The following is a 22,974-nucleotide window of genomic DNA, read 5'->3' as shown; positions in this document are numbered from 1 at the left end:
GGGATCGAACTTGCAACCTCATGGTTCCTAGTTGGATTCGTTTCTGCTGCACCATGACGGGAACTCCTCATCTTTTTTTTTTTTTTTTAGAGTATTTGATTTACAGTGTTGTGTCAATTGCTGCTGTGCAGCATAGTGACCAGTCATACAGAGAGGTACATTCTTTTTCCCATACTCCCTTTCATCACATTCTACCCCAAGAGATGGGATATAGTTCATTTAATCTTGCCAACAGCTCCATTGGGTAGATGTGATTTTTCCTGCCAGCTGATGGGGAAACTGAGGCCCAAGCCACAAGCCTCACTGCTCCAAAGTATGCAGAACTAACGAGAAAGGCTGACCCTCGCAGTTTGGCCATCCCTTTGTCCCGAAAACATCGAGCACCGGTTAAGTACCAGATACTATTTTACCTGCTGGGGACCCAGCATTGAACAAAAAAGACAACAAAAAAACCCTCCCTTTGAGGAGCTGACGTTCCAGTGGGGGAGCTGACATCCTAGTACATTGCACGTGCTCACTGGTGTTTCAGATGCTGAGCGTTAGGAAGGACCACGAGCAGGGAAGAGGAATGGGAGCTGCAAGGGCAGAGGAGGGAGGCAGAGGCATCATTTCACATTGGTCAAGTGCTCTTCCCTGAGCTCTCCCCCTAGGCAGAAAGGCTGCCCACCTCCCAGGGCTGACTCAGACCCCACCAGCCACATCCCACTGTCAGAAAGGCCTGGAGTTCAAGATTATCACCCAGGGTAAAATTTCTAACGTAAGACAGTTGCCCTGGGAGCCTCTTGCCCAAGGCTGATAGATGACAGAGTCCAATTCTTTGGTCCCACCTGGGCTCCCAAGGCCATGCGCCCAGCCACCGTCTGCTAACCCTCTGTGTACTCCTGCAGCCCTAAGAATGATGCACGCGTGTGCTTTTCTCCTCTCACAGTCCCAGCCATCAAGACAGAGCCCACCGACGAGTATGACCCCACTCTGATCTGCAGCCCCGCCCACGGGGGCCTGGGGAGCCAGCCTTACTACCCACAGCACCCAATGGTGGCCGAGTCCCCCTCCTGCCTCGTGGCCACCATGGCTCCCTGCCAGCAATTCCGCTCAGGGCTCTCGTCCCCCGACGCCCGCTACCAGCAGCAGAACCCGGCGGCCGTCCTCTACCAGCGGAGCAAGAGCCTGAGCCCCAGCCTGCTGGGCTACCAGCAGCCGGCCCTCATGGCCACCCCACTGGCCCTCGCGGATGCCCACCGCTCTGTGCTGGTGCACACCGGCTCCCAGGGCCAGAGCTCGGCCCTGCTCCACTCCGGTCCGGCCAACCAGCAGGCCTCACCCGTGATCCACTACTCACCCACCAACCAGCAGCTGCGCTGTGGGAGCCACCAGGAGTTCCAGCACATCATGTACTGCGAGAACTTCGCACCCGGCACCACCAGGCCCGGCCCACCCCCTGTCAGTCAAGGTCAGAGGCTGAGCCCCGGGTCCTACCCCACGGTCATTCAGCAGCAGAATGCCACAAACCAAAGAGCCGCCAAAAATGGACCCCCAGTCAGTGACCAAAAGGAAGTATTACCCTCGGGCGTGACGATCAAACAGGAGCAGAACTTGGACCAGACCTACTTGGATGATGGTAAGATGTTTATTTTTCTCATTGCCCATGAGTTCGGTGCCCTGAAGCATCGCCCCCGCCCCCGCAAGTTCACCCTGCAGCCTGGGTGTCTTCATTCACCTATTTGGGCCTCAGCGTCCCCCTGTTTCATTTAAAGGGGTTAAAGGAGAAAGCCTTTAAAGCCTCACCCAGCTCCGGTGCCTGAATCATTTCCCAGCAGGGGTTTGGGGTGGGTGGTGAGTTTTAGTTACCTCGCCCTCCCCCCACAACCAGTGCAACACAAAGAGCAAATGAGGGCAGTTCTGGCCCCAGGAGTGTCCCCTGGGTCACGAACTGGGTCAGTTTAACCACTTCCACTCTCTTTCCGTTTGCCAAGTTTAGACCAAGGATAGGGAAACAGAAAGGAAGGAAAGCCAACTTTTTATTCCTGGAGAGAGAGAGAAAAAAAGTCTATAGCCCTCTTTTGTGTATCTGGGGGAGGCCGGGGTGGAGGGAGAAACTTTGTTGAAGAGTGTTTCTATCAGAAGGGTGCATGAATCGGGGGCTTGCAGGCAGGCTGCGGGCATATCTGCCCCGTGCCAGCGGAACAGAGCAGCTCATTGATGGGAGGGGAGCAGCAGGCTTCCGTTGGGGTGAGCCCGGCCGATGGTGTGCCTGGGCCAAGGAACAGATGCAGAGGCAGCTTTGTGTGTCTGTAGGTGCCTGAGTTTGCGGGCGGGGGCCCAGCTGGAGGGTAGCCTTGTTGGAGTGGCTCTGCATGTGACATTGGTCTGTGACGGCAGAGAGGAGGGCCCCGTGGTGTTGTCAGGACTCACCTGGGGTCAGCCAGGTGCTGCTGAAGGACGGAGAGGGCAGGGCAGACAGAGCAGCCTTCCCCTAAAAGGCTCAGAAACAGGAAAACAGAGGTTTGAATTTCTTAACGGGAGAAGGAAAGCCTTCTCCGCTGGCTGCCACCCGCAGCTCCAGCCTCGCGTGTTGCAGGCAGTAGCATCTAATGTACCCTTAAACCTCAATTGTTCAGGAAAACTTACTCTCAGGAACCCAGCCAAGGGGTAGGAAATAAGGCAGAAAGCTTGGGAAGAGCCACAGTAGTTAAGCAAAGACCAGGGATTGGATCCCAGACCTGTCAGGGGCAGGTCTCCTTGCGTGCTCACTCGGATATTGTTGACTTTGACTTTAGAGAATTTTGATGATGCAAGTTATCTGTGGCTTCTGGGACTTGCACTCTCCATGTCGTCTCTCTAGTAAAATTAACTTTGAAAAACTTCCTCCAAGTACATCCGACAAAGATCCTTAGAACCACTTAGTATTGGGCCAGACAGCCCCACGTGCTTTACAGGGCCGACCTCAGGGTTTTGCTGAGTTAATAATTGATCTGTCTTATCCTGAATAATCAAAGACAGGTTGAATTAGGGTCACTGTGTTCAGTTTTCAAAGACAGACCCCAGTGCTGTCCATTCTGAAACAATTCACACCTGAAATGGTGAAGATAGAATTTGGGTGCTTATCCGAAAGGGGGGGTATATCGTGTGGAAAATTCAGCGAGTGCAGAATGCCTTACCCGAGCGAGCGGATAAATGAGACGTAGCTGTAATCGGACCTCTCTCCACATGTGCACCTGGGGGCTGGGTCGGGGCAGAGGTGCTTCATCAATAAATGAGGCCCGAGCAGAGCCTGGAACTTTCCCCTGCTGACTCCCTGCTGGGGGTTGGTTGAGTCTCTAGAGCGAGAGGTGTGCCAGCCCCTCCCACCCTGCCCGTCACCCCAGGCCACAGACCAATGGCGAGCATCTCAGGCTGAGGTCGGGGGGGTCAGTCCCTGGTTATCCACGATGTGTCGCTATCCAGGTGGCCTGCGGTGGTCTGGGGTAACCTCTGAGTGTCCACTGCAGCCCCAGACCCACGGGGCACCTCCTGCTTTCACAGAAGCTTGAGTTACGGAGAAAGCAGCCGAGAGTGGAGACCCTCTTGGGCCTCCTAAGTGTCTTTCTGAACACAGGGAGGTTCACGGTCACGGTGAGGGTGATGTCCCAGCAGGGCCGTAACCTGAGCTGACTCTAAGGCTGTCTCGGAGAACCTGGTACAGTGAAATTGCTTCTTCTGATGGAACCTTTTCTTAGATACATTCTGCACAAGCCCAGTTTCCTGGGCTTTTGGGAGGGTTCCATGGCTGAAAAAGGGAAAAATACTTGATAAAACCAGTTTTTAAAAAACGTGTGTCCTGCAGGACTTCTCAGAGCCTTTACTGAGCTAGGGGACATTATAAATCTCTAAAGTGAGGGGGATGCGGCACTTAGCAAAATTACTCCATGTGGAGTTCCCATCGTGGCTCCGTGGTTAATGAACCTGACTAGGAACCATGAGGTTGCAGGTTTGATCCCTGGCCTCACCTAGTGGATTAAGGATCTGGAGTTGCTATGAGCTGTGGTGTAGGTTACAGACATGGCTCAGATCCTGTGTTGCTGTGGCTGTGGCGTAGGCCTGCACTTACAGCTTCGACTCGATCCCTAGCCTGGGAACCTCCGCATGCCGCAGGAGCAGCCCTAAAAAGACAAAAAACAAAACAAAAAACCACTACTCCATCACAGGCGAGAGAGCACACAGCTCCAGGGGTGCACTGTTCACATTGTGTGTGAATGAAGCCCTTGGAGTTGTACAGTGTGGCAGGCCCGGGACCCTCTCCCCAACGTTTGGGAAGAATGAGCTGAAGGAGTCTCAGAGTTCAGAGCCAGCACCCCACCTCACATGCCGGATTCAGGCTTCACATTCCTAGAGCCCAAGCCCCGAGTGGGCAGGAGAATCATTTCTACCCGTGTGGTCCCCAAAAGGCAGCAAAGTGGCTGCTGGTTAGATGCTCTGTGCTTGACTGGCATTGTCCCCACGGCTCTGCCCAGCCTGGGTCCCTCTGATGGGGAGGTGCCTGGTGGCCTGTGGTGCCCAGTGATGAGCTCTAAGCTGCACCATTGATGGAGGTGCCAAGAAGAGGTGGGTGCAGCTTTGGCCCCTGGTTTGCAGGGTTTCGGGTCTAACAGATGCCTTCTGGCCTCTGCGCTCACAGAGCCGTCTCAGGTTCCACTGTGGGCCTTATTAAGACGGGATCCAGCTCTTGGGCATTTCTTTCTCGACAGATAAACTGGAACCCCCTGGGTCATTTCTCTAGTCTGTTTGGGAGGCATCCTCGGTCCTCTTCTGTCCCTTTCACCTAGTCCCCAAAAGAGGTCTCTCCTGAGAAATACAGATCTGGCTGCACAAACTCCAGCAAAGCACGCCTCCAAGGTGGGGGCTGGTTCTCCTGTGCCATTCACTCGCCTGGAGATTTTGGCAAAGCTGACTTTCCTTGGAAAGTTTGTGAGAGCTGGGCTTGAGTGTTTTGAGGGTCAAAGGAAGGTTCCGCCAACTGGAAAAGAAAGGGGTCACCAGAGGACTCGGGTCCAGATGCAAGCAGATCACTTAGAAGCTGACTGCGTGGCTCGACTGTGGTCGCGGGAAGTCCCAGCGCTGGGTTATCTTCCCCCGACCTTTGCTGATGATCCAGAACGTCTTGTCTGGCGCTCCCACCTGGTCCCTCTCTCTTCTTCCAAACTGCATTCCTGCACACAGACACTGTCTGTCTTGGCCCCGTTGTTTTTTTTTTTTTTTTCTTGGAACTCCAAAACGCAGCTTCTACTTTCTCCACTCCAAGGACTCGGAGACATTTTCCAAAAGTCTTTTTTGAGCTAATAGCAAAATAAGCGATATTCCAGGGTGACCGTACCCTCCCTCCTTGTGTTTCTCTGCCCGCCCCAGCGCAGGCACTCTTTCACAGTCCTTCGGAAAGGCATGCTTTGCACATACACTCACTGTGGTTTTTTTCTTTGTTCCCTTCTCCCCTTTTGCAACTAGTTTCTTGTCCTAAAGTCCCAGGTTGTACCTGGGAAAGACCAGCAGCCCCTAACAGTGGCCGGATCCCATCCACTGGGAACGAATTTTTCCCTCTCTCCCCCTGCCTGCCGTCCTCCGAACCTTCCCCCCACCACCTCGCCTGACCCTCCTTCGCTCCCTCTCAAGCCCCCTTCCTGTCACCCACTGGGATTAACAGGCTGCCTTCTCTGTGCCAGGCACCGTCCTGGGACTCAGAGATGCACTGGAGCAAGTCAGAAGTCCTTGCTCTCTTGGGGTATCTTTTTTCTTTTTTCTTTTTTTTGGTAAAGGAGGCAGACTCCAGAGTGTCAGGTGATAAAGAAGCATATTTCAGATGGTGATAAAAAAGCCATGAGGAGAGCATGCAGGTTAGGAGCCTGAGCGAGGCTGGATGGGGTGCATTGGCCCCTCAGACCAAGTGCACAGCAAGGCCGGCCCTGAGGAGGTGGGCTTTGGGGAAGATGTGAGGGAAGGGTCTTTCAGGGAGAGGGAACAGCAGGTGGCAGAGGCCATGAGGTCAGGGGCCTGGGCTGCTATTGGTGGGTTTTTGGCAGCAGGGCGCTGTGATCTGCTTTACCTTTTGAAAAAAGCACTGGCTGCATATGGAAAATGGACAGTAGGGGAGTTCCCTTCATGGCTCAGTGGTTAATGAACCTGACTAGGATCCATGAGGATGCGGGTTCAATCCCTGGCCTCGCTCATTGGGTTAAGGATCCAGCATTGCTGTAAACTGTGGTGTAGGTGGCAGATGCAGCTCTGATCCCATGTTGCTGTGGCTGTGGTGCAGGCCAGAGGCTACAGCTCCATTTCGGCCCCTAGCTCGGGATTCTCCAGATGCCTTGGGTGAGGCCCTAAAAAACAAAAAACAGAGAAAGAAAATGGACAGTAGGGAGGCAAGAGCTGGCACACAGGGGGTTTATTTCATTTTAGATAAACCCAGACAGGAAGACTATGACTCCCACGGCAGGAGTCTTATGGGGGTGGGGTAGGGGACACATTTTACAAGAGGCTGCCCTACGCATCCTCTCACTAGTGCGGTTATTTGGAATATCAGTGGAACTGCCAAATGTGATGAGTTTCCAGGGCGTTCTGACCACCGTCATTGCCCAGAGCAGAAGGGCGGCTGCACCCTCTCCTGCCCAGGGCGCCTTCCCTGAGCAGGTAGGGAGTGTTTGCGCTGTGCAGGGGGTGGGCAGGACCCCGGCCCACAGGAGAGGCACTGGGGACCTGGGACTCAGAGGGGACTCCTGCAGGGTGGTGCAGGTAGCAGGTTCTCTAAAGAGCTGGGACTTTGCAGGTCATCAGGCCACCTGAGCACAGGCTCTGGGGGGATGGGCCCACCCTGGCACCTCGAGAATCAGCCACAGGCAAGAGGAACCAGGGGATGGGGGGAGGCCTGGGACTCAAAAGAGGTCTTCCATCCCCTTCCGTGAAGGTCTTAGGGGAAGGATGAGGTTCCAGTGAGGGCCAGAGCCTGCAAGGGCTGCAGATGGGTGTGTGTGTGTGTGTGTGTGTACCTGTAGGAAGAGCACAAAGCTGTCTGTTTTAGAGTCTGCTTTTCTCTTCTTCATGTGAACTACTGAAAAACCACTCATTGAGACCCATTGACTACATCTGAGTGTCTCTGTATGTTGAAGTATAGGCACACGCAGACATTGCTGGTGGGTTCTGCATTTCACCAGGACCCCCTGTGTGATTACCACCTGGACCATGCCTGACACTGAATCTTAGCACCCCAGGAGCCCCCATGTCATCCTTGGCCTTCTGCAGAAAGGTGGCCGTTATCCTGCCGTCTAACCCCCGAGGTTCACTTTGCCTTCTTGCAGAAATAGAATCACATGGCTGTGCTCTCTCACGACTGGCTTCTTTCCATCAGCCACTAGCTTGATGTGAGATCCGGCAATGTTGTTGGGTGTAGTTGAGGTCCATTCACTCTGTTGTCACGGATTATTCCCTTGGGGGGATATTCTGTGACCTCTGTGTCTGTGTTCCTGTTGATGGACGTTTGGGCTGTTGCCAGTCTAATGAATAAACCTTCTGTGAAGGCTCTTGAACTCTTCTCTTGCTGCCCACACAGAAGGGTGGCACTGGAGCCCTTGCCAGATGGGTTTTGGAAGTGGTGGTACCAGTGTGTACGCTCACAGCAGTGCCAGGGGATCCTACGAAGTGGTTTTAAAAGTACTTCACTTTATATCTTCCAGCTTTGGGACCTGCCCTCACTTCTAATGAAGGTGCCTAGTTATGGGGGTTCCAGGCTGTAGACCCAGGGGCTTCAAGCTGTTTGGGTGTTGGCTGCTCTGACCTTTGCCTGAACCAGCTACTTAAACTCTCTGGGGCTCTGTTTTCTCACCTATGAAAACCGTATCTCCTGCTCAGATACTCCACCTGCCAAACAGGCATTAAGATCTGAACTTGAAGTTGTCAGCAAAGGAAGCAAAACACCTTCAGCGATTAATATTTGCACCATTAATAGTGATGGTGGAGTTCTCACTGTGGTGCAATGAGATCAGCAGCATCTCTGCAGCACCAGGAAGCAGTTTCCATCCCTGGCCTGGCACCCTGGGTTAAAGGATCCAGCTTTGCCACAGCTGTGGCTCAGGTCTGATCCTTGGCCTGGGAATGCCATATACTGCAGGGCAGCCGGAAAAGAAAAGAAAAGAAAACAAAACAAAACAAAACCACAATAATCCTGTTTCCCCTCAAGTTTCTGGTGGTGTCTTTTCCAGCCTCTCCTTTCTCTTGGCTGCTTGAATACCTGGGCCTCTGTTGTTTGGTGAGAATACTCCACGTGGAAAAAGGGTAGGGAAAGGCTCCAGAGAGAGAACCGGCCTGCGGCCCACAGGGTCTGCCTTGCAGGCCACAGAGTAGCCGAGTGTAGATGTGCGGTCCACCAAGCCGAGCCCCAGCTTCACCTGCTGCCACCAGCTGTCCTCCCGCCCCTGAGAGACCATGGCCAGTTAGTATGAACCCTGAACCCCCACCCATGAAGTGTGGGCAGCCGCCAGGAGCCTGCCCTTGACCCTGGGAAGCTGCTCGGCCACCGGGAGGAGCTGACCACACCTTGTGTGCTCTCAGGAGGCGGTTGCCCCGGGGCTGGCAGGCAGCGTGGGGCTGAAAGTTCAGCTTCAGCGCTTAAGACGAGGTGGGCTCAGGGGCCACCTCCGCGCATGCTCCTTACTGCTTTTGGTCTTTGTGGGCGGTGCAGCCGCTGCGCATGCGCCTTCCTGCCTCTGGTCTTGTTTGTAGGACTCCTGCTGCCTTGTTCCCAGTTTTCCAATTCACTCACCCTGTCTCCCTGAGACGCCTTGAAGGGAGCTTTGAATATCAGCACTGTACTTACTTGGGGTCTTGGGCAGCTGACCAGCCTCGAGGTGCCTCGATGTCCCGTCCAGGGGATGGGGACGATCCCAGCGCCGTCCTCACGGGGCTGCGGTGACAGTGTATTGACTTCATGCACATCCCAGCTTTAGAACAGGGCTCGGCCCAGGGGTACTCCTTGATAAATGTGAGCTGCTGTTTTTGTTTATGAATTCAGGAGACTTCTTGGAGGACCTGGTTCGAATTTTTGAGACTATATTTGCATCGGAGAATTAAAACATTGGCTATCCTGGTCTTTGGTAATAGGGTCCGCTGACCCTGAGGCCCTTCTCTTCCGTGTGGGCAGAAGCAGGGGACCGGGTCCCAGGGCACAGGCTCAGGGCTTCCTTTCCAGGCTTCTTTCAGGGACCCTGGGATGTCTACCTGCACAAGGAGGTGATGCCTTGGCCCCAGGGACTGCTGGAAAGTCCAGTTAGCACGTTTCCTGCTGTGCAGCCCTGGGGGAGCGGGAACCATGGGCCCATGTTTTGCTAGTTGTGCCATGAGCGGAGGGTCCCAGGGTGTCCTTTTGAAGACTCTTTACCCAGAGGCTGGACGTGCCAGCACGCAAGAACCAGGTCGGGGGGAGAATGGACAGAGGGACACACCCTGCCACGTGCAGGAGGTAGGAGAGGAGCCAAGGGTGGGAAAGCCTTCTGGGATGGGCTTTGTTCAGCAGCTCAGGGAGCTTTCACTGGGGCTGCTCGGTGCCCACGGCAAGCCCGTGACAAGCAGCTCCTGTTTGGAGAGGCGTGCAAAAAGCCCACAGACAGCCAGACTGCTGCCAAGCATGGCCGAGTGCCCGGCTGCCATGGTGGCCCCGTGTGGGCTGGGCCTCCCGGCTGCTCCCTGGGGGGGGTGGCGCTGGTGGAGAGTAAAATCCAGGGGACTCTTACTCTGATGACAACCAAGCAAAATGGTCACCTGGCCTCTGGCGCCACGGAAAGCCTGATTCCGGTGTCAGGATGTGGGGCTGGGCCGGGCACCTGAAACCTCCAATGCCAAGTTTAATTCACACGGCTATCTCTAGTGGGCACAGACAAGAGTCAAGGCCCCTGCCGAGGGCTTTGGTCAGCATTCTTGTAAAAGTTCATCTAAAAAGATCTGTATTTTATGTACGTGATACATTCACACGCTCAACAAAACAAAACAATATTAAAAACATATCCAGCAAGGACTTACTCCATCGCAGCCCTGCTCCCCGATACTAGTTTTCCCTAACTTTCTAGAGCAGTATTTCTCCACCTTTTTATCACTGTTGCCACCTTTTCCACTCAGGCTCCTTTTTTGGGCAGTTTTTCCTAACTCCCACCCTCCTGAACTGCTAGGCCCGTAGCTGGACGAGATACCTCTTTTTGGACCGGGAGGCTTTGCAGGGCCACAGACCATTGTAACGTGTAAGGTTTTTCATTTACCACCCTCTTGGGCGTGGTGTCTTCCCCACTGGGAAGCATGTAGCAGTTTCTGTATGGAATCGTGAGCACATGTCAATATACTGTCTTACGTCCCCCCTTTATTCTACGAAAGGTAGCAGAGTGTACCCACAGGTCCCCCGTGGATGGCCAAGTCCTCTCACCGGCAGCTCGGACACACGTGTCACTCAGTGGATGGACGGGCATGTCAGGGGCCACTTCCCAGGAATGCGATGTCTGGTCTGAGGGTCCAGCCTGCATTCGGGGGCCTTTGGGTGTAGCGTTTCTGGAGTTGTCCTGCCTGGCTTTCAGTCCGGCCTCCCCACTTCACTCTTTTGGGGCCTCAGGCAAGTCACTTATGATAATGGCTTCCAACTGTGAGGGTTTTTGCGTGCATGGAAATGGGAGCCTCCCTGGCGAGAATGGCGAGTGCTCAGTAGTTGCTCCTATACTCTTCTGCCATCGGCCACCAGCAGTATCATTGTCGTCAATTTGGGGCCCTTGCTAGAGTCTCAGTGTCTGTGTTTCTTGCAATTTATGTGTTGAAGCCTAACCCCCTGACTGTGCTGGTATTAGGAAGTGGGGCCTTTTGGGGGAGTGCTTGTGTCCTCAGGGTGAAGCGACTTGAAGGGGATTAGCGCCCTTAGAAAAGAGACCGCACAGAGCTCCCTTTCACCATGCGGGGTTCTCATGCGAAGGCAGCCGTCTGAGGAAGCAGCCCCTGGCTGCTGGCACTTTGATCTTGGACGTCTCTGCTCCCAGGCCCGTGAGAAATGAATGTTTGTTGTTGATAAGCCACCCAGTGGCTTTTTTTTGTTACAGCAGCCTGACTAGACTAAGACAGCCTACAGGTAGTAGGGGCAGAGCTGGCCTTCGGAGACGAGTCCTGAGGCTGCCCCTTAGTCTGGGTCCTTGTCCCCCTGCTGGGCTCCTACTTGTTAATTCAGCCAAGGCTGTTTAGATGTCTCACAGGAAGATGCCAAAGCCCAGAAAACGGCTTGCCTAGACACAAGCCCACAAGATTTGCGAGAGCTCCTGGTTGAAGACTTCACCGAGCCAGTGGCAGGTCTGGGTGCCTCCTCCTGGGGAGAAAACCTCAGGAAGTTCTCTGTCCCTAAGGGCATCTTTGTTTTGCCCCTCCTGATGGTTCCCTACCTTCTCAGAACCCCAGATTTATAGCTGGGCATCCGCTTTGATGTCCTTTCATTCCCAATCACGTGTGCTCAGCATTGCTGGCCTACATCAGTACAAAGAGCCACCTTCCAGCTGACTCCACACCCGGAGAGGCTCAGGCATCTTTTCGAAATTCTGCAAAGCAGATGTTTCCGAAGGAATGTGCTCTTGCATTTCGAGGTCAGAAGCTACCAAACCACAAGAAAGTCGGTTCTCAGACTTGCTGTCCACTCAGCCTGCATTCCAGAGCCGCAGCTGACCCACAAAGAGCAGACAGGGCCCAAGAAAGAGGACAAAGGAGACATCCTTTGGTGTCATCCGATGGCCCCACTGTCAGAGCCCGTGCTTTTAACTATTCTGAGTCATCGGGGTTGTGTCTAATTTCCACTTCCAGAATGAGGCTCTTCTCTGGTGGAAACAAGTGACTGTCCTTGGGAAGGAAGCAAAACGTACAAGAAGGCCAGCATCCAGGCCTTTTCCCCCCCAAGGCCCTTCTAGACTTTGACTCTTACTGGCACAGCCTGCAGAAGTGCCGGGCGTCCTTCCTGCCTTAGCGGATGAGCTGGACATGCCTGAGAGGTGGCCTGTTTCAGAATGATGCAGTGACTCAGTGACTATTTTGAACTTCATGCCATGCAGGTCTGTCCTTGTAATGGGCCTGTGATTTTGTGTGTTAAAAAATACATAACTCCCCAACGCCAGCTCGAGCTGTAATGTGGTTCCTTCTAGAACAGTTAGAACTTGAAAAGCAATTGAGTTAGTTGAAGCTGTGACTTAGATGGGGGGTGGGGAGATGGGCAGTTCATCAAATCTTAATACCAGATTTTTTTCTCTGTACTCCCTACCTTCTCCTGCATCAGTAAGCCCATTTCACATCAATAGTAAAGTTAATTTTTCTCATTAGAAAACCACCTTTCTGTAACGAAATAGCTTGGGTTTATTCCATTCTGCAGAGTTGAAATTTGGGTGCATTTGGTCTTTTGTTGCCCTCGAGTATGGTTCAGGACTCTTTTCTGGTCCTGGACCTATTTAACTTTATTTTAGCACCATTTTCTCTTTCTTTCCATCCTTTCAAAAAAAAAAAAAAAAGCGTTGGGGGGGAGCTTTGTTCTTGGGAAATGATGAAACCATTTCTCTGGCTCGTCTCCACTGCATTCCTGACACCTCTTTAATTTGTTATTGACCCTGGGATCGGTTAGCTGAGCCCGTGACTATAAAGGCAGGGCAGGGCCTGTTTTGCCCATCCAGGAGGTCAAGGTGAAGTCAAAGGCACACCGGGGGTTGAGTGTGAAGAGGGAGTCTGTTCAGGTCCCTGGCAGCCAGTCCTGCCACTTTCAGTCACCTCATCCCTTTCACCTGCCATGGTATCAGATCTCTGGCGGGGCAAGTGGAGCAGAGTGCTCCGTGGTCATTTTATAATGAGCGCTGAGCACCCCAGCTCGATTTTATGATGGGATGGCCTGTTGCAAGTGGTTTGGACCCAAGTCCCAGGCATCCAGCAAACCAACAAATGGGTTTCATCTGAAGCCTGTTAGTTCCACCATCCCGGGCAAGCTGAAAGGCCACTCCCTGGTTGTCAGTTTCCAAAACGCTGGACAGAGTGGAGGTTCTGTTGTAGGAGCTGACGACGTGGGGAACGCCTTTGAAATGTTCCACAGCCGTCGCTTATAGATTTCTGGAAGATGATGGTGTCTTTTGAATTCTCAGATTTATTGGAAGCCTAAAAAAAGAAGGGACCCAGAGTTGATTAATGCACCCTTCCCACTTCTTACAGATGGATTGAGTTGTGGTCTGCTCCGGGACTGGGAACCGGGGCGGCCAACTGGTGTTCCGTGGGCTGCATTTCGCCTGCAGATATTTTGTTTGGCCCACACAGTATTTAAAAAAATATTTGGATTAGATGCCAACACTTAAAAACCAGGAGATTGCACGTAAAAATGCAGATTTCCGGCTTTCCTTGGAAAATCCGAGGATTTGGCCACCCTGGGCCCCACATTCTGCACGGCGGCTACCTGGAGTCAAAGTCAAAGCTGGCCGGGAGCAGAGATCGCCTCCTTTAGACAGAGCATGTCCTTGCCCGGAGCCCCCCGCACTCCCTCTTGTGTCCTGAAGATGGAAGCCGTGTCCGTCAGTATTTACCAGCATGCCGGTGTCACTGCTCCTCTTCCACTTGGCTGGCCTCACTCAGGCAATTTCTATCCACCCCTGTTTGGCCCCTGCAATTGTTATCACTCTTCTGAAAGTGACATCACTCACATCTGTGGCCGCCTAGCCCAGCCCTTGGTGCACAGTGGGGACTTGGAAGGTGTTAGCTCCCTTCCACTCCTTGTGGCTGGGGGCAAGATTTAAAAACATCTTTTTTTTTGATGAAATGTTGTAAATATACATAAATTAACACAAGGTACCCCCTTAGCCACCATTCAGCTTCAATTGTGGTCAATTCCCAGCCAATTTGGTTTCTTCTGTGCCTTCATCTTCAACCACGTCCATTTCACAATAATAGTCTGAAGCAAATCCTGCACATCCCAAACCCTAGATACCAAAACCATATAATTTTGTGTGTAAATATTCATTCAGTATATATCTCTAAAAGGAAAGGATTCTGAAAATACTTGTAATGCCATTAACAGCATGAAACTTAATGAAAATTCCTTAAAGTCATGAAATTTCAGAGTTCCCATTTGTGGTTTAGCAGTAACGAACCCAGCTAGTATCCATGAGGACATGGGTTCGATCCCTGGCCTCGCTCAGTGGGTTAAGGATCTGCATTGCCGTGAGCTGTGGTGTAGGTCACAGAGGAGGCTCAGAGCCCCTGTGGCTGTGGCTGTGGTGTAGGCCTGCAGCTGCAGCTCCCATTCATTCCCTAGCCTGGGAACCTCTGTATGCTACAAGTGAGGCCCTAAAAAGCCAAAAAACAAAAACCAAAACCAATGAAATATCTGGTGTTGAAATTTCCAGTTGTCTCATATAGATCACAAGGTTTTTTCTTCTTTGTTATTATTATTATTTTTTTTATCATTTTATAGTTTGAGTCAGGATTCAGACCAGACGCGCACAATGCTTTTGGATGCCTGGTTTCTAAGACTGCTGTCATCTAGAGGTTTCCCTCTCAATTAAATAAGAGAGCCCCTTTTTGGTTTTATTATTATTATTATTTTGCAATTTTTTTGGTTGAAAAAGACCAGGTTGTTCACCCTGTAAAACCTCTCACAGTCGGGCTTTTACCAGTTACGTCCTCATGGTGAGCTTTAGCCTGTTCCTCTGTCATCCCTATTTCCGGTTAATGCCCAGTTGTTTCTAGTGATCGCATTGATTCAGGTTTCATTGGGGTGCAGCTGCTTCTCAGGTGCTGGCGCATCTTTCGGTCAGGAAGCACATGCCCTCAGGTTGCCCTCCTCCTGGTGACATTAGCAGCTGCTGATAGTCGATGCCAAACTCCATGAATTCAGTGGTGTGTGAATTGCAAAATGGCGCTATTCTGTTCCAAGTCCGTCTTCCCTTCCTCTTCTGTTCACTGGAAAACTTCTGTAAAGAGAAACTTGCCTTCATCAACAATGGTAGAATTCATATAGGAAAAGCGGGATGAATGCTCGATTCTTTCCCTGTATTTACCAGTTTTTAAAATAATGGGTTGGTTCATTAACATCCTCCAATGCTGATCAATTAAGGATTGTTGCTGTTGTGTTTTTTTGGTATCATCATGAGCTCATAAATTTAAGCATAATTGATGTTTTAAGATTTTAATGGGCTTTTTTGCTTGTCCCTTTGTCCTTACCATTTGGTGGATCTCAATAATGTAACTTCCTCCCCTCTCCCCCCTCTGGCTTAGCAACGTGCTCAGATATTCTGAGGCGTCAGGAAGGGAAGAGTCTTGTGTACACTAAGGGTTCTCTTCCTTACATGTGTCGAGGGGAAATCATAAAGTAACTCGAGTGCCAGCTGGCTCAGAAATTTCTTGCAGCATTAAGGGGTCTTTAAGTGTGGTTTTAAAATATTTTTTTAATATTGTTTTTTTGGCCACACCCATGGCATGTGGAAGTTCCCTGGCCAGCGATCAAACCCATGCCACAGCAGCAACCCAACCTGCTGCAGGGACGGTGCTGGATGCTTAACCTGCTGCACCACCGCAGGCACTCCAAAATGTGGTTTAAGGGTAGTTTGCATGGCAGGAGGAAGTTAGATATCGATGAGAATGTAAAAGGCTTCTATAACTGAAACCCAAAGTACAGTAGCTTAAACCAAATAGATGATCTTTTTTCTCATGTAACAGCACAGGTATAAGCATTCCAGGGCTGGTATCCTGGTTCCATGGTGCAAAGACTAGGCTCTTTCTCTCTTATCACTCACTCAGCCATCCTTAGGGTGGTACCCTCATCTGCACCACCCAAGTTGGCTCCTGGATGGGAAGAAAGGGTAGAGGAAAGGAGGAAGAAATGTATGCCCCTTTCCTTTAAGTACGTGACCTGCAAGTTTCTTCTAGCCCTGCACCTGATACCTCATTGGCCAGAGCCTTATCATGTGACCCCAGTGAGCTGCAAAGGAGGCTGGGCAATGTAGTTTTTATATTTACCTAACCATGTGCAGTGCTAAATAAAGCCTGTTACTGTGGAAGACAGGGAGAATGGATTTGGAGTCTCTGCACAGGAAACATGATCGTAATGGGAAAATAGTGCCAAAAGGAGGTGGGATATTTTGTATTGTTTAATATCCTTAGGCGTTTCTTCATCTATTTCACAAATGTCTGTTGAAGGCTCCTGATATGCCAAGTGCAGTTTTTAGGTCATAATGACACAGCGGTACATGAAACAAGTCCCTGGTTTTATGAAGCTTCCCTCCTTGTTAGGAAAGCAAACAAACAGCTAAATAAATATATCGTCATCTCTCTGTATCTGCAAGGGATTGGTTCCAGGGCCCCTGCAGATACCAGAGTCCAGAGGGCATAGTATTTGAATATAGTGGACACATAGCCTCACGTATACTTTAAATCATATCTCGATTAACTGAGTACCTGATACCAGGTAAATGCTGTGTAAACAGTTGCCAAGCATCTGGGAATGTCTGGAGTTTTTTTTCCTTGAATATTTTCAGCCTGCAGTTGTGGAATCTGTGGGTTTGGAAGGGTGGACAGGGAGGGCTGACTGTATGTTATAATGTCGGATGGTTATAGTGTATGAAGACAATCTAAAACAAAAGAGGCCATAAGGGTCCAGTTATTGCTGATTCTCCCCATATTCAGGGAGCCCTTCTCCTCAGGCTCAGTCCAGGAGCCCCCCAAATACTTTATTAGCTTTTTTCCTCAAGTGCGTTTTTCACTCTCAGTGCTCTTGACATCTGGGCCGGGTCCTTTGCTGTGGGACCATCCTGTGTGCTGTAGGATATTTAGCAGGATCCCTGGGCTCTGCTCACCAGGTGCCAGTAGCACCCCAGCCCTGACACACCCCAGTTGTGACCACCAAAAACGCCTCCAAAGATTGCCAGATATGCCCGGCAGGCGGAAGTGCCCCCCAGTCAGGAGCCGCCAGTCTGAAGGGTTTAGTGTCTGATTCTGGTGGAAACAGCAGCTTTACAATGCTAGGGAGGTTTTTTGGAGGTGGGGAGGGGGTCCAGTCCAGAAAAGGCCTGTATCACACACTGCAGAATTCTTAGCTCTCTGGGTTGGGAAGCCGCTGGGAACGTCTCTGTTGCTGAGCTCAGTGTAATCCCTGGTGAGTGAGTTGCCCAGGACAGTGGTTTCAGGGTCAGAAGATGCTGATGAATAGTCGCTGTCAAAGGAAGCCTGCCCTGGAGCCCCGCTTTGCCTCTTCCTTGCTTGTGGCCTTGGGTGAGGCATGTGTGAAAAGCAGTTTAGAGACGGCGAGGCTGCCCACAGATACCGGGAAGAGCCTCCTTTAGCGCGAGGGTGGGGTAGGCTGGCCGCCTCGGGAACCTGCCAGGAGCCATGTCGTCTGGGCACTTGCCGTCTCGGCTTGTCAACAGGTGCCCCTTCGTGCCTCCCTTCTTTGAAAGACGCTTCACTGGGCACCAGCTGCTTCTGGGCTTTGTGCCAGGTGCAGGGACACAGCCGTGAGTCCAGCGGACCTAGGTCCTCCTCTGAGCAAGCCTCCAGAGACGACGTTAATCAAAAGCCAACCACTAGGTCAGGAGAACTGCAGATGTGCTCAGTGCTCTGAATAAAGCAAGCCAGGTGATGGAGGGAGGGTGCAGCTTCGGCCGAGGCAGTCATGGGACAGGTTCCTTGAGGAGGCGTCCTGAGCTGAGAGAGCTGCGAGCTGCAGGAGGACCCGGGGGAAGGGCATTCCGGGCAGAGGGAACAGCGTGTCAATGGACCAGTGCTAGGAAGAAGCCTGGTTTGTGTGGAGGGTTGCAGAAAGGGCTGGGCAGCTGAGATTCTTGACCAGGAGATGTGTGAAAGGGCGATTCTGAGGGAAGGCTGGACGGCAGACGGCCTCAGCGGCCGCAGCGGGAACTTTGGGTTTGACTCCGGGAGGGAAGGGAAGCTGCTGGCAGGGGGAAGGTTGCAGGTTGAGGGTGTGTTTGCCAGGCGGGCAAGTACCGGAAGTAATTATAAGCTAACAACAGTCCCCCCCACTTAATGAGCACCTCGGGAAGGCAGAGACTAATCTTCATCTCCGAATCACACCTGTGAGACCAGCGAGGGAGGTGCGAGGCCGAGGTTTGTCTCAGGTCACAAAGCTCGAGGCCCAGGAGTGTGAGCTGTTGGAGGCATTTGTGTGAGAGAATGATCGGGATTCAATTCATACACAGAATGGAGCATTCACCTTGGGCCCTTCACTGGCCGTATCGGCCGAGACTCCAGAAAAGTAGCTTGCCCGCCAGACTCACCAAGCTGCCTGCCTGCCCAGACACACCTGCGTGGATACCCTACAAGAATTCCAGGTTCAATCAGCGCTAAAGGGAGCTCACACCCAACCCTGCTCTTTCTGTCCCTCCCCCCAAGGTGTGGCCTTAGGCAAGTGACGTAGTGTCTGCGACCTCAGTGTCCCATCTGTATTAAGATGGGGATAACAGCAGTGCTTCAGGCTTAGGTGAAATGACCTAGGAAAGCGCCTGTAGCAGGGTCTGCCCACGGTGGGTAGAGGGCCTGTCGGCTTGTCGTCTTCCTCGCCATCATCATCCTCCGTCCAGGGTCATAGAAAGGACCTAGTCTCTGCCTTTGGGACCTGCCAACCCTTCTTTAGTATCTTCCCTCCAGTTCCAGGTCGAGGCCGTCTGCTCAGGCACGACAGTGAGCCTTGATGTCAGGGATCCTGGCCCCGGCTCTCCGGGCCCCTGCTGCGTGTGGGCTGCAGGACGTTGCTTGCAGTCTTGTTCATACCAGCAGACGATCAGAAGCAACCTAAGTATCTGTGAATAAGAGTCGGCAGGAGTTCCCGTTGTGGCTCAGTGGTTAACAAATCCGACTAGGAACCATGAGGTTGCGGGTTTGATCCCTGGCCTCGCTCAGTGGGTTAAGGATTCGGCGTTGCCGTGAGCTGTGGTGTAGGTCGCAGACACGGCTCGGATCCCGCGTTGTTGTGGCATAGGCTGGTGGCAACAGCTCCAATTAGACCCTTAGCCTGGGAACCTCCATATGCTGCAGGAGTGGCCCTAAAAAAAAAGACCAAAAAAAAAAAAAAAATAAGAGTCAGCAGGGGGTACCAAGCAGCTGGGGACAGGAGCAGAAGGGGGGACCTTCTGATGTTTGTGTTCTTATGCTTCTGGATGCTTTTCCGTCTTTGTCACATGCTCATATTTACTTTTAAGGAAAATTACAAGGAAGGGACACATTTCAGGTTCTAGAAATGACCCTAGAAGCTAATGTTTTTAAAAAGGAATTTAGAAGTAGACAGTTTTAATTCCACTCAGGGGCACATCTCCCACGGTTTGGATGCAGAATCATCCGTCCTTCTCGCCCACCCCTCCCGGCTTTGAGTGGAGGACACGGGACTGTGCTGCGATCTTCTTGCCCCTGAGCCTCTGCCTGCACCGTAACCTCCGCCTGGACGCCCTCCCCTCCCTCTGGTGCCTTTTGAAATCTGACTGGCATTTCGAGGCTCTTCTCCGTGCGGCCATGGGCTTCTCCTCTTCCTCGGAGCCTGGAGACACACCTGGTCCCTGGAGTTGCTGTTGATTACACACACCTGTCAGGTGTTTCTGTGTGTTTTTTCCCTCCCCCGCTCAAGTCCACGTGCTAAGGACTGCTGCCCCTGACTTGGCTGTACCCTGCCTGCCCCTGGGCTGACTTTGCACATGCTAGGGGACCCTCAACTGCATTTTCTGATGTCCCCTTTGGGCAGAGTCTAGCCCACTTCCCTACATGTGAGACGCTCACCACACGTCCGTGGAATTGAACGAGTACCCCAGAGTGAAACCGAGATCACGTGCTGCCTGAGGTTTCCATGATTTAAAACTAGTCACCATGCAGCTGCCACAATAATACTTCTTTTTAATGATGATGATAGCACCTAATACTTATTAGGCACTCTTCTAAGACATCATTGTATTAACTCATTTAATACTCATAAGAGCCCCATGAGGCAAAGACTATTCCCGCTTTATAAATGAGGAAACTGGTCCAGAGAGGTTAAGTAATTGACCCAAGGTGGCACAGCCAGCAAGTAATTACGTAGATGTGCCTTGTGTAGGTTTTCTGGGGGGAAAGATGCCACGTATTCCTTCAGGAGTACAAATAAACAACTCTGAAGCACCTGCTGGCAGGGCGGGACAGCGTACACAACCTGGGGAGATGGTTTGTGTCCTGGTCCTAAAATCAGGCCTCATCCGGACAGCTTTGGAAGCAAGGGCTGTGAGGTTTTCAAAAGGCCTGAGAAAAAGTCCGAGAAATGCAGGGGTAGGGGTGGAGGAATAGACTAATCCAAAAGGAGAATCGCAGAAGTGAAGTGATAAATGTTTAATAATAGGCTTTAAACGTAACATGTTAGCCAGTCACCTTCAACCTCTCTGGCAATGTTTAAATTCTGTTCATTGTAACAATCGGGGCATCTTACGATGCGTGGGGCATGATCTGGCCGGCCTGGCGTTTTCAAAAGTGAAGGTGCTGGTCCTTTGTGGGGTGGCAGTGAGGGCAGCACGCTTCCGTGGGCACAGCCTGGAAGGCTCCAGTGGGTCCATGCCCCCTCCCTCGCCCCTCCTGTCACGCTCCCCAGGCCTCAGACGGCCCCCCGACGGACTTGACAGAGGCAGAGTCTGAGGACCAGGTGGGGCAGGCCTTCAAAAATGTGCTGGCTGCGGGGCCTGCTAGAAAAGCCGTTTCTCACCTCCAGCCTCTGCGCTGCCCAGCGCCGGGCCATCCTGAGGTTGTTGTGACAGCAAAACCAAGTGCCATGGAAACGGTTGTGCAACCCAGGAGCAGGCTCCCTGAAGAGCAGGGCAGCTGCTCTCGCTGGGTCGGTGCAGCCTCGTGCTGCCCTCCCGGTCCCCTGTTTCCTTGTTTGCTTGGCCTCGGCTCCCTTTGGACTCTGAAGCGCTTTTTTTTTTTGCAGGGAGACCCATATCGCTCTCCCGCTTTGCATGCCAGGAGGCCGGCCACAGGCTCTCGGGTCCCCATCGCTCTGGCTGCCTGCCTCCTTCCAGCCCCCTAACCCTCATGAAGGCAGCATCCCCGTGGGCCCAGCTGGCGGGAGCCTGAGGCGGTGGCCTGGGATGTGCTGGACTGGGCATCAGAGCTGGCCCGGGGCTTCCCTCCCCCTGTTAACAGTGTGGTGTTTGCACCCCGGGCCTGGCCTGGGCTCTCCCAGCCAGCGGGGCCTCCCTCCCCCTGTGGTTCCAGGTGTTTCTGTGGGCAGAAACCAGAAACCAGCCTTGTGTTTTCCAGACTTCTGAGAAATTCACACCTCCGCCCAGGAACTCCCTTCTCCCTCTCACGCCGTCCAGAGCCGAGGGGACCAGCCCCAGGCTGGCTTCCTGTCGCTTCTGGGGAGGGGGCGAGGTCTTTGGCCCCATTTGCAGTCGCCACCCCTTTGGTCGCTGCCCCCCCCAGCCCATCCCCGCTGCTCTTTGATGTCGGAGTGTGCAGGTCTTGGGCGCTCACCCCACTGTGGGCTCCGGGCACTGACCGTGGTCAGGACCCCCCTGGGAAGAGTTTCCCGAATGCAAACTCTGGATCACAGCCCTGGGGCACCTGCTGCTCTGAGGGAGCTGCTAACCTTTAGCAGTTCCCTCTGCATGGCTGGTGTTGGCTGCAGGGCAGGAGGGAGAGCAATCTGTTGAAAGTAATTCCTGCTGAAATAGGAGTGACTGATAAGGTTAGGGCCCCCTCCTGTGGGAGCTTCGAGTTTCCACCCACGAGGGCTCATGCATGCCGGGGGCGGGGGGGTGGTGTGGATCGTAGCGAGAATGGGCGGGGGTGTTTGCCCACGGAGGCTGCCACCTCTAGTTTCTATGTTGGAAGGTTTGGCACCCTGGCCCAAATTTCCTGCAGTTTAGTCAGTTTCACTCACCACTTTTGCTGGGTACCTACCTGTTAAGTGCCAGGCAGAAAGCAAGTCGAAGAGTGTTGACTTGGTAACTTACATGAATGGTTTGTTAATATGGCTACATGTAGTTGTGTGCGTGTGCATGTGTGAGTGTGTGTGTGTGTGTGTGTGGTATGCAGGCTCGCGAGTGCAGCTGAAAATGTGCATGCAAAGGAACAGCCCAGGACCTAGAACGGGCTAGCGGAAGAGAAAAACTGGCGCAATCAATCAGGTTCTCAGTGGTTGACGCTGGTCATTTTAGGCTTGAACAAAGGGCTTCTGTTTTTTTGCATTAAGCCAACATTTTTTGGCGAGGCAGGAAGGCAGGGTAGAGTGGTCTCAAGTTGGCGCCCTGGAATCCCCACCTGCGTTTAAATCCTGGCCCAGACACCTGCTGCTGTGTCCCTGCGAGTCTTGGTTTACTGACCTGCAAAATGGGAATAAAGGATAATAGGGCCAACTCGCCAGGGCTTGTGAATCTGGCATGGCTAATGCATGTAGCTTTCTTAGGCCAGGACCCAGCACAGAGCAAGTGCTTGGAACATGCCAGCCCCCAGTCACTCGACGGGCATGGCCAGCTGAGTCAACTGACAGGTGCTGGGTCACTGAGGGGCGGTCCCTGCGCTGTGAATCTTACAGTGTAATGGGAAGGATCACGAATACAACAGAGACATGTATCTCTGATGGAGAGGCATGCCGTGAAGGAGAGAAATAGGTGCTACGAGAGATTTGGGACAGGGTCTATCAGGGAGGGCTTCTCAGAGGAGGTGACCTTCTCCTGCCCCAAGTGTACCAGGAGGCCCCCTCCCTGACTCCCCATGGGGCACGCGGTGGTTGTTCCCCAGGCCAGTTCTTGCACGGTAGGTGCGAGGTGATCTGTCTTGTCTTCCTTCTTGCTTCTTGCCGTTTCCTTCCCCACCTCCTCCCTCCCTCCTCTCTTCCTTCTTCCTTCCTTGAAATAGCAGATTGTCTTCATTAAATATAAGTGAGAAATAAAAAATAACAACACAGAAAAATACCATGTACCTACCCCGAGCTTAAAGAAAAAGAACACCAGCGTT

General features: G+C 52.5%; 1 protein-coding gene across 14 annotated transcripts in view; it reads left to right on the top strand.

Moving 5' to 3' along the window:
- Positions 1-22,974, top strand: part of NFATC2 (nuclear factor of activated T cells 2) — a 163,269-nt gene that overhangs the window by 117,172 nt on the left and 23,123 nt on the right. For all 14 annotated transcript variants that reach the window (XM_085002533.1, XM_085002535.1, XM_085002529.1 and 11 more), the window contains 1 exon segment: positions 929-1,618. In XM_085002533.1, the coding sequence (XP_084858659.1) occupies positions 929-1,618 (690 nt within the window).

This window comes from Sus scrofa, chromosome 17 (assembly GCF_054392235.1).
Source record: "Sus scrofa isolate SSC_HxYL_T2T_F1_AM1 chromosome 17, Sscrofa_HxYL_maternal_Yorkshire_Landrace_v2.0, whole genome shotgun sequence".
Taxonomy (NCBI): domain Eukaryota; kingdom Metazoa; phylum Chordata; class Mammalia; order Artiodactyla; family Suidae; genus Sus; species Sus scrofa.
Note: the sequence above shows the minus strand (reverse complement) of the source record. Positions and strands in the feature narration are given on the sequence as shown.